Consider the following 17,118-nt stretch of genomic DNA (forward strand, 5'->3'; position numbering starts at 1 on the left):
CAGCCAACGTGACAGTATAGTGTCTAGTCTTAGATAAACAGAAACATTGGTCTCCCTCCTCCCCTACAAACCTTCAGAAGATGAAAGATGTTAGTTTTTCTAACAGTCCCTTAGACCATCCTCGGGGATGCAGAATGTCTCCCATATGAAATGAGAATAGTGAGGATAGTAACGAATACTAAACAGTGTAGTTTTGCAGGTGGATCATCTTTAGTGAAGTAGCAACAATTGAGATGTGCCAGGTTACCTTTTGGTCAGTAGTACCAGTCTGATTGGTTTTTGTACCAGTCTGAGAAGCCTAGACCTAGGCCCATTATATTTGCCACCAGGGCAATTTTCAGATCCTTATAGGCAATACATATACTCTCATTTATGGAGGCCACATGATGCATTGTATCAAATATATTAAAGGGCTCCTCTACCCCAAATAATTTTTTGCTATGAACTTTTTAAGTGATTTTTAATATTGATTTTGAAATTATTTGATTATAAGTAACACTAAATTTTTGGTTAGGTATAATTTATTGGAAATCATTTTGACAACTCAAGAGCTGTTGCTGAAGAAGACAATCTAATCTACAATTTGGTTTTTATTTTTTTTTAATATTTTATTTATTTATTCATGAGAGATAGAGAGAGAGAGAGGCAGAGACACAGGCAGAGGGAGAAGCAGGCTCCATGCAGGGAGCCCGACGTGGGACTCGATCCCAGGTCTCCAGGATCACACCCTGGGCTGAAGGCGGCACTAAACCGCTGAGCCACCTGGGCTTGCCCTACAATTTGGTTTTTAATTAATGAAATTTCCATAATTACTAAATAGAAGTCACTAAGTGAAGTTGACCTATAGTTATTCTTCATAGACATGTAATTAGACATTAATTGCTTTAGACTTTATAGTTTTTTGTCACATTTTGGAGGCAATGATTTATTTCTTACTTCAGATATTTTCATAAGCCCGGGTAAAGCTAACTACTCTAGGCATGGTTTATATTGCCTGCCTATATATAATATATAGTATTATATAATACTTGCCTGTAAGATAGCTTTACCATATAAAAGGTAGCCAGTTTATATGCAGGTTCTACCCTTCCACCAGTGAACAGTGATTAGGTGCATTCTTGATCCCCGCTGGCATAAGAAAGCAGAACTTTCTGGAACAGAATAATCTCAAAGCAAACACCAATAACCTAAAGGCAATTTCTAAGTGTGCCCACTGAAATGCTCTGAAGAGTTAGTCTTTCAAAGAAGAAATGGATTTTTTTTCTAAAACCTCAATGTCATTAACGCATGTTTCTTTCTACACAGCCACAGTACAATATAATAGTGTAGGTATTTTGGCCAAATTAAGAATAAATATAGGTGTATACATAAGAAAACCAATATTAACTAAGCATATAAATTTCAGTCTAAACCATTCAGTATGTATATCAGGGCAAGCAAATATTCTTTCAAATACTTTCTTATAAATTCTAAGTTATCTTCCTTTTTACAGTAGATAAATCTTGCTGTCTCTGATTAGATATATGATTACACCTTATGGATCTTCCATCAGTTTATACATGATTGTAGAAAATCCATGTTGAATTTTAATCATAGGCTGAGGTCCTTTGATTTAATAGTGTATTAGTAGGCTCCCTGTATCTACCTCAGGAGCTTTGTCCTCAAGAAATGAAAATTCTTTTTAGAATTAGCTTGAGCCAGTATACCCAAAGATGTCAACAGAATACAAATATAAACACACACACACACACAAAATAAAAATAAAAAAATCTTTAATAGTCCTTTCCAACAGAATCAATGTCATAAAAGGTATATATGTAACTTTACATTTTCTAGTAGCCACACTGAAAAAAAAGTAAAAAGAAAAAGGTGAAATTAATTTTAATGATATTTTATGGAACCCAGTGTACTCAAAATTCTGTCATTTCAACATATACACAACATAAAAGGAAATGTCTTTCACTAAGGAACTATTTTACAACTTTTTTTCATATTTAACATCTGGTATGTATTTTAAACTTAGTACCCACTTAAGTTATAGCGCATGTAACTGCTCATTAACTATGGACAGCTTGTGGCTGCCATATTGGACAGCACAGACCTGTGTCATTGTTCAGTGATTTTTAAACTTGAACCTGAACCGGAATCACCTGGAAGGCTTGTCATAACATACTATCAGGCCTCACTCGCAGAGTTATGATTCATTAGTGTGGATAGAACCCAAGAATTTGCATTTCTAACAAGTTCCCTGTGATGATGCTGGTCTGGGGACCACACTTTGAGAACTGTGGTCATAGTTCTTTCAAAATTCAGCTTTGGGACAATTTAAGCCCTGCATAAATATGAATGATAAGAATCCATCCTAGATACTATGATTGTTCTTACTTTTGGTGGTGGTGGTGGTGGTGTAGCAGTTTTTAGCATTGCAAATCACCATTTATACCTGTTGGTTAAGACTGAATAATTATGTTGATGAATATTCCTTAGATCTTCATGTCTGTTACTTTCTGAGTGCTTCTTTCCAGGAGGCTGAACAGGGAAGCAACATTTATGGGCTTGCTTGTACTTAGTGAGTATTTGCAGAGCTGTGTTAATACCATATCCATATGCATGCTCTGATCTTTAGGCACAAAATAGCCCTTTTCTGGTTGACAAACTATCAATCAGCGAATTGACAATCTGCCCAGTACAAATTGAAGGCTTTCATAGCATTTTAAAAAGATATTATTCATTGATTTCAAAAACATTGAACTTGCAAATATTAAATGAATAGCTCACTGTTTCTGAGCTCAGTGGAAAATGAAAAGATCTTTAAAATTTTCATGATGTTTATAAACCATGACCTGAATTTACCTCTGAATGTGAGCAGTCCTGATCACCAAACTGTAGATGGTTCTGCTCATTTGTAAAAGGTGCGGTTTTCTCATGTCCCTACATGATTAAATATTTTATTTCCCTTTTCTTGTTTCTGAAGAAAAACAATGAAGAGTTAATACCTGGTCTCTAAACTTTGTTTTTGTCACAAGAGTACAAAAACAGCATCAGAGCCGCCTTTGGCTCCTCCTGTGTCTGAAGAAGAAGATGAAGAAGAGGAAGAAGAAGAAGATGACAATGAGCCCCCACCAGTCATTGCACCAAGACCTGAGCATACAAAATCAGTAAGTCTCGGGATCCCTGGGTGGCGCAGCGGTTTGGCGCCTGCCTTTGGCCCAGGGCGCGATCCTGGGGACTCGGGATCCAGTCCCACGTCGGGCTCCCTGTGCATGGAGCCTGCTTCTCCCTCTGCCTATGTCTCTGCCTGTGTGTGTGTGTGTGTGTGTGTGTGTGTGTGTGTGTGTGACTATCATAAATAAATAAAAATTAAAACAAAACAAAACAAAATCAGTAAGTCTCAAATAACTACTCCTCAGTGGTTCAGGAAATGTCATCTGGAGCAATTGTAGAGTCAAAGTCTAGTGAATCAGCTCCCACCCTATTGAGTATCTACTATGTTCCCAGATCTAGAATATAAGATACAACCTTGGTTGAGGCTGCTCTTCAGGGATATGAGATAGCATGTGACAATTAGAGAATAATACCAAACAATATATAAGTAAGTGCTAAATTATAGAATTGCTGCAGAAATTAAATTAGAGAAAGAAATCCACATGAATCAAGTAGGAAGAATTGCCTAAGTAGAGACACCAGGACCAGAATGAGCACAACATGTATGGGGACCTCAGAAGACTGGGTCCTGACAGCTTTCAAGCACAGGGTATTTGAGGTAACCTAAAGTTCTTGTTTAATAATTAATTCATCACTTGTCTTTACAGACTTATTGGGGGTAGGGGTTGGGATGTGGAGGAGAGATGAGTAAGCAGAGCACAGAGAATTTTTGGAGTAATGACAGAACTCCACTGCCATAATGGCAGATTATACATTCGTCCAAACCTATAGACTGTCTACCCTAAGAGTGAACTATGTGTAAACTATGGACTTGGGGTGTTTATGACGCATCAGTGTTGGTTCATCACTTGTAACAAATGTCCCACTCTGAGGTCGGGGGGCTGTTGATAATGGGGGAGGCTATGATGCGTGGGCACAGGGTGTAGATGGGAAATCTGTACCTTCCTCTCAACTTGACTGTGAACCTAAAACTGCTTTAAAATTTTGTCTTAATTTACAAAATAAAACCTCATTGACATGGCAGCATCTAGGCTTGGCCTATTGTTTTCATCATAGAACTTTTTCCCTTATCTTTAAGATCTACACCCGCTCTGTGCTGGAATCCATAGCTTCACCAGCAGCACCAAATAAAGAGGCCACACCACCTTCTGCTGAGAACGCCAATTCCAGTACTTTGTATAGAAACACAGATCGGCAACGGAAAAAATCCAAGATGACAGACGAGGAGATCCTAGAAAAGCTAAGTGAGTTGGTTGTTTTTTGGTTTTGTTTTTGCCATCGTTACTTACTTCATAGGATGGTCTCATAAACCATTTAAAATGGGAACCGAGGGACGCCTGGGTGGCTCAGTGGTTGGGCGGCTGCCTTCAGCTCAGGTTGTGATCCTGGGATTGAGTCCCGCATCGGGCTCCCTGAGAAAAGCCTGCTTCTCCCTCTGCCTGTGTCTCTGTCTCTCTCTCTCTCTCATGAATAAATAAATAAATCTTTTTAAAAATAAATAAATAAATAAATAAAATGGGAACCGAGCCTTTAAAATTTGGGCCTCCTTGCATAAACTCCAGGCTTCCTGAAGTCAAAAGGTGTAAAGGTTTGAACTTGCTGTGTATTCCAGATCACTCCTTCCCCCACACTCCGAATCTGACAGAAACTAAGTATTTTCACTTGAAAAAGTCAATTAAGTTGAAAACTTGACACAATGATTAAACAGTGAGTTTTATTTTAAGATGACACTCTGAAAGGAATAAAATAATCTGATGATATATATTTTGATCATCCCCCAAGGTCTCCCAACTGATCAATCATGATAGACAAGTCAACCTCAAAGCCCAACACAGTCAATCAAAACCAGCAACCACAGTAATACCATCTTTTCTCTTAATTTAGGAGTATTTCTATGTGGAGAAGGGGGGCAGGGCCAGCAAATGCTAGCAACCTCCCTCCCACGGTATCATATTGTGTACATCGTGTGCACACACACTCATTCCAGTTTCATGAAATAGTCCTCTTTCAGTTAGCTTTCTGAGCCAAGGAGATTTAAGAAAAATACATTGCTGAAATGAGTCAAAGGTCTGTGAAGCATATTTATTAAACTCATACTACAGAAACATCTAACAAATTGCTAGTTATCTGCAATCAGTGCCCCTATTCATCCTTCACTGACTCCTATTCATCCTTCAAAACCCAACTCAAAAGTTACCTTCTCAGGAAAGCCTTCTTTGCCCCTCCCAGTCTGAGTTAAAGGCTATTCTCTTTACTGCCTTTATGGTAGCAAATCACACCACACTAGTCCGATCTCTTTCCCTTAGACTTGTGAGCTTCTCAAGGGAAGGGACTGAGTCTCCTTTTCCTTTATGTCCAGCTTCTGATAAAGTGCTGCATAAAAACACATGCTTTTTGAGTGAATGAATGAAAAAACGAGCAAAACAAATATGAGTCTCTCCTCATATGTTCTATGCAAGAATCTTTGGAGGAAACCATAGAAAAACAATTTCCAACCATCAAGAAACTTACAATTTTATTTGGATGACAAATTTCAGTAATGTCATACAACTAGAGAACAGGAAGCTGTCTTGTTTCATGCAAATTTCCAACTAAAAGACCTCAGGAAAGGAAGAGAGCCACAGGGAGACTCATAGGTGGTGGTGGGGCCGATTTGCCCTTCAGGAAATATTTGGCAATGCCTGAAGACATGTTTATAGTCTGAGCACAGGGAGTGCTGCTGGCATCTAGTGGATAGAGGCTAGGGATGCTTCTAAAATGTTCACAATGCTAAGGACAATCCCCTCCTTTCCCCTCTGTGACAAAGAATTCTTTAACACAGAATGTCAGCAGTGTTGAGGTTGAGACATTCTGGGGTAAAGGTATTTGGAAAGGCAAAGGTCTGGGCTGCAGCTGGGAGTGAGTGTTTGGAATTGAGTTCACTGAGACTTCAGCCAACTGACTCTATGTGATTAAATATGACTCTAGTGAGAATAACAGTAGTAATAGTTCGCATCTATTGAGCACTTTCTGTGCTGGCCACTTTACATACACCATGAGGTTTAATTTTCAGAATAATACCTTTCATTAGATTTCAATATCCTCATTCTACAGATCAGTGAAAGTAAGCCTCAAAATACTAAAATGACCAGATCACCAAACTAATGAGTGACAGTGTGAACTCAAATCTGTTTGCTTCAAAGGTGTGACACTAGTTCCATTACGCACTTTGCTTCTGTGTATCCCCATCTGTTTCTATATGGAAAAGAGAAGGAAAAAAGAAAGAATTGCCTGGATGATTTCTGTCAGTTATTCAGACAGTTACCTCAATTTTTTTCTTTATTTTGTCCATGTAGACATGACCTATGATATTGTATTAGGTTCTAAAAATCAGGGACACCTGGGTGGCTCAGCAGTTTAGCGCCTGCCTTCAGCCCAGGATGTGATCCTGGAATCCTGGGATCGAGTCCTACATCATGCTCCCTGCATGGAACCTGCTTCTCCCTCTGCCAATGTCTCTGTCTCTCTCTCTCTCTGTCTCTCTTTCTCTGTCATGAAAAAAATAAATCTTTAAAAAAATAAAAAACAAAATAGGATAAAAAATAAAATAAAATTCTAACAGTGTTGCTTTCATTAAAACAATGACTATTATGGGTATGTTTCAAATCCCAATCGATTTGTTAAAACGAAAATGCTTTTCTTACATTCACTGACAGAGAAGCATTCTTCTCTTGGGCCAAAATCTGGCTTTGCTTGCAAATCCTAGCGGTGCTGGATCCATGGTTTCTCTCATTGCTTGTTTATTCTGCCCTGCACTGAGCAACATGATGAAGAGGAGAAAAGTGCCTTTGATTACATTTTAAATTAAGAATTGGGTGTTTTCTTCTCCAGTGGAGAAAGCTCAGGCCTCCGGAGACTCATTTTTCTCTCCAGTCAGTAAGCCACCTGTAACTGCCAGCCTGACCTCACACTTACAGATCTTGACAGGGAGAACCTGTAGAAAAATGGGGGAGTGCTTTTCATGAAGCAGGTCCAGGCAAAGCTATACCATCAAGTCTACAAAGTGATTCTTTCCTGCTTCTGCTGCACCTCTGTGTGTGCACCTTCTGTGTGCCCTCTTCTCTGCCACAGACTCACTGTATGACATCAGACGATTTATTTCACCCCTCTGAGCCTCAGTTTCTTATCTGTCTGACAGAGATAAGAATCATAACTGCACTCTGTCTATAAGATAGATTTTATGTAGCTCAAACTATGACTAAGAGTAGTATTGGAGTCAGAAAGGCCCGGATTCAAATGACAAGCCCTTTGCTTGTGTTTCTTGGGCAAGTTACTTAACTTTCCTTGACCTCTTTTTCCTCACCTAAAAAATATATATATATACATATATATATACACACACATATATATTTATTATATATATTTATTTTTATAAATGTATAATTTATTATATATATTTTTATATGTGGAGATATTAATAGTACCAACCTCATAGCATAATAGTAATTAAATGAGAATAGGGCATATAAAAACTGCAGCCACAGTCCCTGGTACACAGTAGGTGCTCAGTAAATGGTGATGACTACATGAGTATAAAGCCTTAGTAAGATAACACACTAGGCCAGGCTTTATAATGAATCATAAGGGAGTCTTAGTCATAGGCCCAGACTAGCTGTGTGTTCTTAGGCCAATCACTCAACTCTTCTGAATTTCAGTTTCTTCATTTGAAAAGTGGACATAATATTAGTACCAATGTGATAGGGATTTCACGAGAACTAAATGGGATAAAGTATGTAAGGCACCTAGCACAGTACATAGTAGTATAAATTTATTATGTAATTTTTGCCAAATGAGAGCAACCATATTTTGCAACATAAAAAAGTGGAGTCTTCCAGTGGGACACAATATTTGAAATCAGGAATAAGCCAAGATGTATGGTTCCTATACGAAAGTCATCGAGTGAATCAAGGCCCCCGTTGGAGTTCGGGGAAGGAGTAAAGGAGCCTGCACTGAGAGGCAGAAGAGAGGAAGATAGGAGACAGAGGTAGAGCAATAGCCTACATCCCATACCCAAGTGGAACCCACCATAATCATGGTGAAGAGGAGAGGGCAGCATCATCCTAGGCTCAGAGATCCCATTACTGTGAGATTGGAAGCCCAGACCACAGAGCCGCCAAGCTACTCCTCTTCCATGCAAATGCTGATTGTGGGGGCCAGACCATGGGATCATTAATAGCTGAAATAAACAGATCATATTTCAGTTTTATACAGACAGATAGCCTGGGTCTGGCTTGTTCATTGTGGTCTGTCTGAATCTATTGGAAAATAAAGAAACCCCTACATTTTAGAGAAAATTTCCAAAAGGCGCTGTCAGCAAAATGGTGCAAGGCAGGAAATTTGTCTTGGGTCCCACAGTCAACTCCTCTTTTTGTCCCTCCCTTTCTCCAGCATTCTCCACTCAGAACTCTTCTAATTTCCCACTCAGATAGGACTAATACTAATTTAGAGAATTATTTTGCTTTTTCTCAGGAATCAAAACTTTCTCAGTGCGCTAAAGGAATCCTTTTAATGATCAGAGTTCAACTTAGTTTCATACGTAGGAAGAGACACTGATAGACTCTTCTGCCACTGAAACTGCATCATGAACCCTATTTTCAAATACTGCTATTTAGTCATTTCTTAAATCCTTACACTTTTAAATGAATAGTTGGTTTCTTATTGAACAAATTGCCCCAGTAGGAAATTGTTCTTGCATTGCTATTTTCCCCCCTTTTGATTTTGAGTTGCTGCCTCTTGTCACTGTTTTCTACTATTGTGTCATGGTGGCTTCTCCTCCTTTCCTTCGTGTAATTTATAAAAACAAATTACAATGGTCCTGATGAAACAGGTCATTTGGAAAGCTTATTTTGTGATTGGGAATTGTAAACAAGACCTCCTGTGCATTTGCCTTACATCAGTAGATGGCAGCACACCCTCTCCTGTGAAGGGTAGTGGACGTGGAGACGCCATTTTATTTGTACAGCAGTTAAATTCAGAGGCAGAAGCTCATCAAAATTGTTGTCTTTTGGTAATCTTCATGAAAGGATTTATTTCCAGGTTGTTTTTTTTTAAATTCTGCATTCCAAGGAAATAAAGGTTAAGTAATTTATTACCACAAAACCTCATTGACTGAACCCTGCCAATTGAAATTGGTCATAATTCAGAAAGTGGCTTGGGCTAAAGCTTATTTGCTTTTATTCAGTCTATGGAAAAGAATTTGCTCAGCAACTTAATAGTAGAACTTTCTTAGAAGACTATAAACTCCTTAATAAAACAATGGTTTCAAAGGACTTTAAAATTGTCATTTTGTTACAAAAGAAGAAGACGACAACAACAACGACAAAGAAGTAGTAGTAATAGTAGTCGTTGTGTCCAGGCCCCTATCCATTAATAGCTGACTTGAGTAAGAACGGTTCTCAGTGATGTAGAAATCTATAAGACAATTTGAAAGATGAAGTGGCAATTCAGAAATTGTTAAATTGGTGGCATTCTATAGTCGTAACTCAATTAAAATACATTCTCCAACCTCTCTCTTAAAATATGGGGCATTTACCAAAGGAAATGCCTAATTTTATTTGAGTTCAATTCAACAGACATTTATTGAGTAATTCATGTATTTCTCACATAACATTGTTTGAGGAGGTACTGAGGATACAGAAATGAATGAGACCTGACTTTTGTCTTTAAGACACAATCTGTAACAGGATGTCAAATATGTAGAGATGGGTACATGGTGTATTAAGTGTAGAGAAGCAGAGTAAGTGCAAAGGTGAGAGAGAGAGAGAGAGAGAGAGAGAGAGAGAAGATACAGTAGTATAGAGAACAGGAATTATTAACTTTATTCCAAAAAATCAGGGAAGGCTTCCTTGAAGAGGCACCATTGAAGCTGAATTGAAGCATAAATAGGAACTTGGAAATTTAAGAAGGACATTCCAGGCAAGAGAATAGTAAGTATAGAAGGTATGAAGGCATATGTCTAGGAGTGCTAAATTATTCAACATCACTTGAATATATAATTGGTGGTAGGTGGTGGGACTGGAGTCGTAAGAGAAGAAGCTCAACTGTCAAGCAAGAGCTAGCTGTTCATGAGCTGCAATTTGTTATGGTCAAAGCAGTGAAGGTCTAGTGGGGAAGGGGTGGATAGGATAAGAGACGGAGAATAAAACAAGAGTCAGATATAAAGAGCCTTGTACTCCATGCCAAGGAGTTTAGCTTTACCCTGTAGGCATTGGGAGAGCCATCGAGGACTCCTAAACCAGAGAATCTCATGATCGGGTTTGCACTTAACAGCATCCTACCAGAGAGAGGTGTGGAGTCTGGACTAGAGTGTGAAGGGGCTGGCAGTTGGGAGTGCAATTAGGAGGATGTTGGGATAGCCCAGACAAAAAATGATGAGGGCCCAACTAGAATAGTAGTCACAAGGAAGGGACAAAATGAGAAGGCCTCTAGGAGGTGAACAGATATAAGCACAGGACTTGGTGGACAACTGCGTGGGGGTCAGTGAAGGTGAGGGATGAGACAGAGGTGACTTCCAGATTTCATACTCTGGCTACTGAGTAGACAGATAGCAGTACCATGGACTGAGATTGGAAATGCAAGAGAAAAAGAATTATAACAACTCACATATTGTATATGTCTTATTTAACTTCACTGAAACATGGACTACTGTTGTAAAAAACAAACCACCACTACCAACAGCAACAACAAATCTAACAACTTGATGAACAGTACAGGACTGAAATTTTTTTAAAGAGTTTATTTATTTATTTATTCATGAGAGACACAGAGAGAGAGGCAGAGACACAGGCAGAGGGAGACGCAGGCTTCCTGCGGGGAGCCTGATGTAGGACTCGATCCCAGGACCCCGGGATCACGACCTGAGAGGAAGGCAGATGCTCAACCACTGAGCCACCCAGGTGCCCCCAGGACTGAAACATTTATTTTTTTAATTCAAAATATACCATCTGGGATCCCTGGGTGGCGCAGCGGTTTGGCGCCTGCCTTTGGCCCAGGGCGCGATCCTAGAGACCCGGGATCGAGTCCCACATCGGGCTCCCGGTGCATGGAGCCTGCTTCTCCCTCTGCCTGTGTCTCTGCCTCTCTCTCTCTCTCACTGTGTGCCTATCATAAATAAAAAAAAATTTAAAAAACAAAATATACCATCTACTGGTAGTTCTGAATCAACACCAGGTATTGTTTGTAGCACACAGTTTAGCACTTGAATACATACTTTCTTGTCCTCATTTATTTGGTCAACAAATACCTATTCAGTGATGGCTGTTATTCTAGGCACTAAAGTTACTTGAATGAAAAGACAAGGTTCCTCCCCTCAAGAAGAAACATGAGAATCTCAGAGGCATGAGAGAATAATTCACAAAATAGGATGACTTGAGATAATGTTTAATAAATAGGAATTCGTGGGTTAGCCAGGAAAGGGAAAAGGGGAGCATCTGCAAAGACCTAAGCCTTGGATAGTGATAGCATTACTAGGACTTAAAGTAGGAGGGATGAGGAGTAGAGGAATTACATGAGATTAGTATGGTTAGGTAGGGATTGGTTGGTGGTAGAGAGTAAAGAGCCCTCTATGCCAGACTAAGAAATTTGAACTTGATTTTGTAGCGAGGAGGAACTTTTGAGAAATCACAATTAAGAGTGAAATCACTCTGAAGTAGGATGACTGTACATCTCAGTTTACCCAGGAAAAGTCTTGGTTTTGGGAATTACATGGTTACCCTATTCCAAAAGTGTTGCAGAAGATAGAGAAGGTAGAGTGTTGAGGTAGGTAATTACTAGTGCAATTGTTTGGACAAGAAATGTCAAGGGCCTGGAGCTATGGCAGTAGCCATGGCATGAAGAAGAGGGAATGAATAAGAGCGACAATGAGAAGGTAGAATCTACAGACCTTCTCTTGATTAGTTCGTGGTGTAAATCTTACCCTACTGACTCTATGCTTCTTTAGAACAGGAGCCATGATAGTAAGATATAACTCAAAGGTAGTGATACTGATATGTTTGCTTTAAAAAAAAAAAAAAGGAAGGGAGAGCCACAGGCATCCAAATAAATGATTCCCTTCAAGGCAGTCCACTTGAGAAGCTGAACCCATATTCCCATGATGCTGCTGTGGCCTGGAATTTTTCTGCACCTATTTGAGCACTGCGTTGAAGAGTCAATGGCACTTATTTCAGATTTGTCCTGAGTGGTGGCAAGGATTCATCCTCTGACTACAGGATTTGTTATTTTGAATTAACAAAACCAATGTTTTTTTTCCCCCAGAGCCACACATGATAAATTAATGTTTTTCTTGCTTATGACCTTACTCTACAATGTTTAGAACAGTCTATAGAAACACAGAGTAGATTGGTCATTGCCTAGGAATGGGTTGGAAAGCCAAGGGTGGGGTGCAGGCACAGGTAGGGAATGAAGAGTGACTGCGAACAGGTACAGGTTTCTTTCTGGGATGACCAAAATGTCCTAAAATTAGACCATGGTGAAATTTAATAAATTTGCACAACTCAGATAATTTACTAAAAGCCATTGCATTGTACACTTGATTTTTTCCTTTTTATCAAAAATATTTGGCACTGCTTTTGCTGCATCCCAAGCAATTTGATAGGTTGTATTTGATTCTAATTTAGTTCAAACTATTTTTAAATTTCTCTTGAAGTGTCTTCTTTCACGCGTTTTATTTAACTATCTTGGAATTTTCCAATCATCTTTCTGTTATTGATTTTTAGTTTATATCCATTATGATTAGAAAAGGCATTTTATACGATTTCAATCCTGTAAAATTTGCTAAGGTTTGTTTTGCTTAGCAAATGGTGGTCTACCCTGGAGAATGTTCCATATGCACTGGAGAAGGATGTGTATTCTTCAATTGGTGGGTGAAGCGTTTCTGTATATGTATTAGCTCCAGTGGATCTAGAGTGTTTTTCACTTCCTCCATTTCTCTGTTGATCTCTCTGGCTGTTCAATCCATTATTGAAAGTGAGCTATTAAAGTTGCCAACCATTTTTATGTTGCTGCCAATACTTCCCTTCACTTTGGTCGATGTTTGCTTCATATATATGGAAGCACTGATGAATTGTACCCTTTATTTTTTTTAATAATTTATTTATTCATTCACGAGAGAGAGAAAGAGAGGCAGAGACACAGGCAGAGGGAGAAGCAGGCTCCATGCAGTGAGCCCGATGTGGGACTCCCTCCCGGGTCTCCAGAATCGTATCCTGGGCTGAAGGTGGTGCTAAACTGCTGAGCCACCTGGGCTGCCAGAATTGTACCCTTTAAATGAGTGAACTTCATGGTGTGCAAATCATATTCCAGTAAAGTTGTTAAAAAATACATGGAGTGCAGGTAGGCTCCTGGGTTTGAGGATGCAGGTTTTCAGAAAGCATGAGTCTCATTACTTTATGATTCAACTTTGTTCTTTATTAGACCCCATCACCCTTAGCACAGTACTGGGTTCATGGTAATTGCTGAAGAGGTACTTGTCCAGCAGAACTAAATGTAGTGTAGTGCTCAATTTTGCTCCGATTCAGGCAAGATAGTGATTTTATTAAATAGTGCATATAAGATCTTAGATGTTTTTATCTCCAAATCTACAGTATCCTTTTTTGGGAACTTTTTTAAATGTTGAGTTGTGTCCAGTCCTTTTTGTTGATCAAACATCATCAATTTTGACTATAAAAGCAGCATGGGTTATTACTACTACTTTAATTAATATATTACTGTTTGTTACTTTAATAAAATGTATTATTAGCCATATAAATTATAGAAATTGCATGGGAATATTGCTTCAGTGTTTTATTTGTCATTGACTCTAGCATTGCAAATTTTAGTATGAAATAAAGGGAAATGAACCAATCAATTTAAATCTCTCTCTCTCTTCTTCTTCTCTCCACCCCCCCAAATTCAGGAAGCATTGTGAGTGTCGGTGACCCAAAGAAAAAATACACAAGATTTGAAAAAATAGGTCAAGGGTAAGTGATTATTGAAAGATAAGCACCAGAGATATACATTCAGATTCAGTAATAGCCTAGGTTATATTTATGTTCTGCGTTCTCAATATTGGTCTTTCTAGCTGACAGAATGTTAATTAATCGAGGAACACATCCTGCTGGAATCTGCACTAATGTTGAGCCAAGAGCAAATTGTTTAGGGACATTTTAATCCTATATAGTTAGAAGATTCACACTGATTTCCCTGGAAAAGTAGTAGGGTTATAAAAACCTCTAACTTGTTTTTTTTTTTTTTTTCACATGTATAAATTATTTATTTATTTATTTATTTATTTATTTATTTATTATTTTTAAAACCTCTAACTTGTATGAAAATCCCCTTTATCCCTGTCTCCCCTATATCTCTATGGATGTTATGCTTAAGATCCTGTTTCATTGTCAAACTGTAAAGTGACAGAGTAGGGGCAGGGAAAGTCCTTACTGAATAGTCCAGAGGAGGGCAGAGTTGACTATTCAAGTAAGGAGGAAACAGATCAATAATCCCTAAATGATATGGAATTCGTCATTTTCATTTAGCATGCTTGTTAAGAATAAAGATCCCCAGGCCTGACTGCCAGAGATTTGATTCAGAAGTCTGGAGTGGGGCCCATGAATTAGAACTTTGGAAAAGTTCCTCAGAAAATCCTGATCCTCAGCTAGACAAGGGAACCAAGGGCCAGATCATTCACTAGAGCTAAGGGTGGGAGTCATCAGTTCTCTAAGTCAACTCTAATTAGGCATGTTTCTCAGATCTCAGTATGAAACTGAGAGTAGGCTACAGTGTTAGAAACGGGGAAATGTTGTTTTTTAAAATCAAATGAAGTGCTCTTAAGAGGTGTCCTTAAATGGGGAAGGAGACAAGATATTTAGATGGATCAATTACTGTATGCCAGGAACCAAGATAATACCCCAGAGGCCTCCTGGCTGAGAAGGAAGGGATGCAGCCAATGTGCCTACAGAATTATGCTAGCCCTTCAGCCAGTGGAATCTATTTTCAGATAAAGGAATGGTAAATTTCTTCTTCAGGTACTTCATTGCTTTTTCTTGGATTTTTGTATTAAGTTTCTTTTGAAATTGCTGACTTATCTCAGAAAATAAGGGAAAGCATTCATTAGATATTTTGGCTTGAGAGTAAGAGTCTTGGGGCACTTGTGGGGAATGTGCCTGGTTTCTTTCTTAGGTAGGAAAATCATAAGAGGGAGGCAGAAGCTCAGGGAGAAAGATATAGCCAAGTCTCTTCTTCCAGTGGAAACCATAATGCTGCTGCATCTGGACTTTCTAGGGGGTAAGATACATACCTATTTGTGCTTTCACTTCTTTCTTTGTCATTTCCTATCACTGGTATTCTTATTTGCTCATGGAAAAAAAAGAGTTTTTTTTCTCTAGGGACCCCCATCACCTAACCAGTCAAATCGTATTTCTGCCCATTGCTCTAGAACGAGGCTATCTACACAGAACTTTAGGTGATGATGGAGATGTTCTATATCTGTGCTGTCCCATACAGTAGCCAGTAGCATGTGTGGCTTTGGAGCACTTGAAATGTGTCTAATGCAAATGAAAAACTATGTATTTAATTTATCTGCCTTTCATGCATTTATTGAGTGCCAGTTATGTGCCAGAACTTTTCTAAGTGCTGGAGAGACAGAGATAGGTAATGATATGCGCCCTTGGGGAACATAGAGTCTATAGTGGCAAATGCTTGATAGAGGGATACATAAGGTACAAGAAATACATTGAGACAAGTCTACTCACTCCACTTGAGTGCAGGGCAGGGTAGGCTTCTGTAGCCATTATTTCCCACCAGGAATTTTCTTTCTTCTTTTTTTTTTTTCAAGATTTTATTTATTTATTCATGACAGACACACACGGAGAAAGAGAGAGAGAGAGAGAGAGAGAGAGAGGCAGAGACATAGGCAGAGGGAGAAGCAGGCTCCATGCAGGGAGCCGGATATGGGACTCGATCCCAGGACTCCAGGATCACGCCCTGAGCCGAACGCAGCGGCTTAATTGCCGAGCCACCCAGGTGTCCCCCTTCTTAACTTCTAAGTAAGGAAGCTGTACCCTTCTAGTCCATATATACACCTAAATTTGCTTTCTTAATGCCCAAAAGGTAAACACTTCAAGGCCACTTAAAACAACACAGTATGAAGGGGACTTTAGAAAGCAAAAGTTGCCTTTTCGATCTTACTGTCATCTTCTGGTTGGTTTTTGGGTAGAACTAACAATAGGAAGGGATACACAATCCACAGAGAAACAGCAGTTAAGATCGTTGCTGTTCAATATGGTAACCCTGTGACCAGTGAGCGCTTGATGTGTGTGGCTTCTCCAAATTGAGATATGCCACAAGTATAAAATATGCTCTGATTTCAAAAACTTAGGATGAAAAAATGATGCAAAATATCTCATTAATAAATTATGTCTTGGTTACATGTTGAAGTGATATTTTACATGTATTGTGTTAAATACAATGTATTATTAAAATTAATTTTCTCTTTTAACCTTTTTAGAATATTATTCCCTCCGCAAAATTTAAAATATGGGTCACCTTATACTTCTAATGGGCAGCACTGCTCTGGTTGTAGGTCTTAATGGAAGCTATTTATTTATTTAAAAAGTAGGGTTTCTTTTCAAGAGTTGTGTTTTGGGGAGTGCGAGGTAGAAGATGTTATAATTTTGTTTTGATCGTGCTTTCCCACTAAGACCCAACTGAGCCAAACGAGCACTGAATTTTTAAAAAGAAAAAAGTAAGAGATGGTTTCAAATATCTCCCAGATACCAGGTAATGAAGCAAGACTGATTTCTCCAAGAACAAATATTAGGCCGCCAAGCAACTTTGCATACCAAAGAGATTTCCCCTCCTGGTTATTTATGCCTCTGACCTCTGAAGGTGCAAAAGGAAAGTTGTATTTCTTCATAACTTTGTAAAACCTTTATAATCTGA

General features: G+C 38.8%; 1 protein-coding gene across 12 annotated transcripts in view; it reads left to right on the forward strand.

The window, feature by feature from the left end:
* Window positions 1-17,118, forward strand: part of PAK3 (p21 (RAC1) activated kinase 3) — a 261,715-nt gene that overhangs the window by 199,763 nt on the left and 44,834 nt on the right. For all 12 annotated transcript variants that reach the window (XM_038588082.1, XM_038588084.1, XM_038588085.1 and 9 more), the window contains 3 exons: window positions 3,027-3,158; window positions 4,244-4,409; window positions 14,096-14,159. In XM_038588082.1, the coding sequence (XP_038444010.1) occupies window positions 3,027-3,158; window positions 4,244-4,409; window positions 14,096-14,159 (362 nt within the window). The remainder of the gene's footprint in view (window positions 1-3,026; window positions 3,159-4,243; window positions 4,410-14,095; window positions 14,160-17,118) is intronic.

The sequence above is a fragment of the Canis lupus genome, chromosome X (genome assembly GCF_011100685.1).
Source record: "Canis lupus familiaris isolate Mischka breed German Shepherd chromosome X, alternate assembly UU_Cfam_GSD_1.0, whole genome shotgun sequence".
Taxonomy (NCBI): Eukaryota; Metazoa; Chordata; class Mammalia; order Carnivora; family Canidae; genus Canis; species Canis lupus.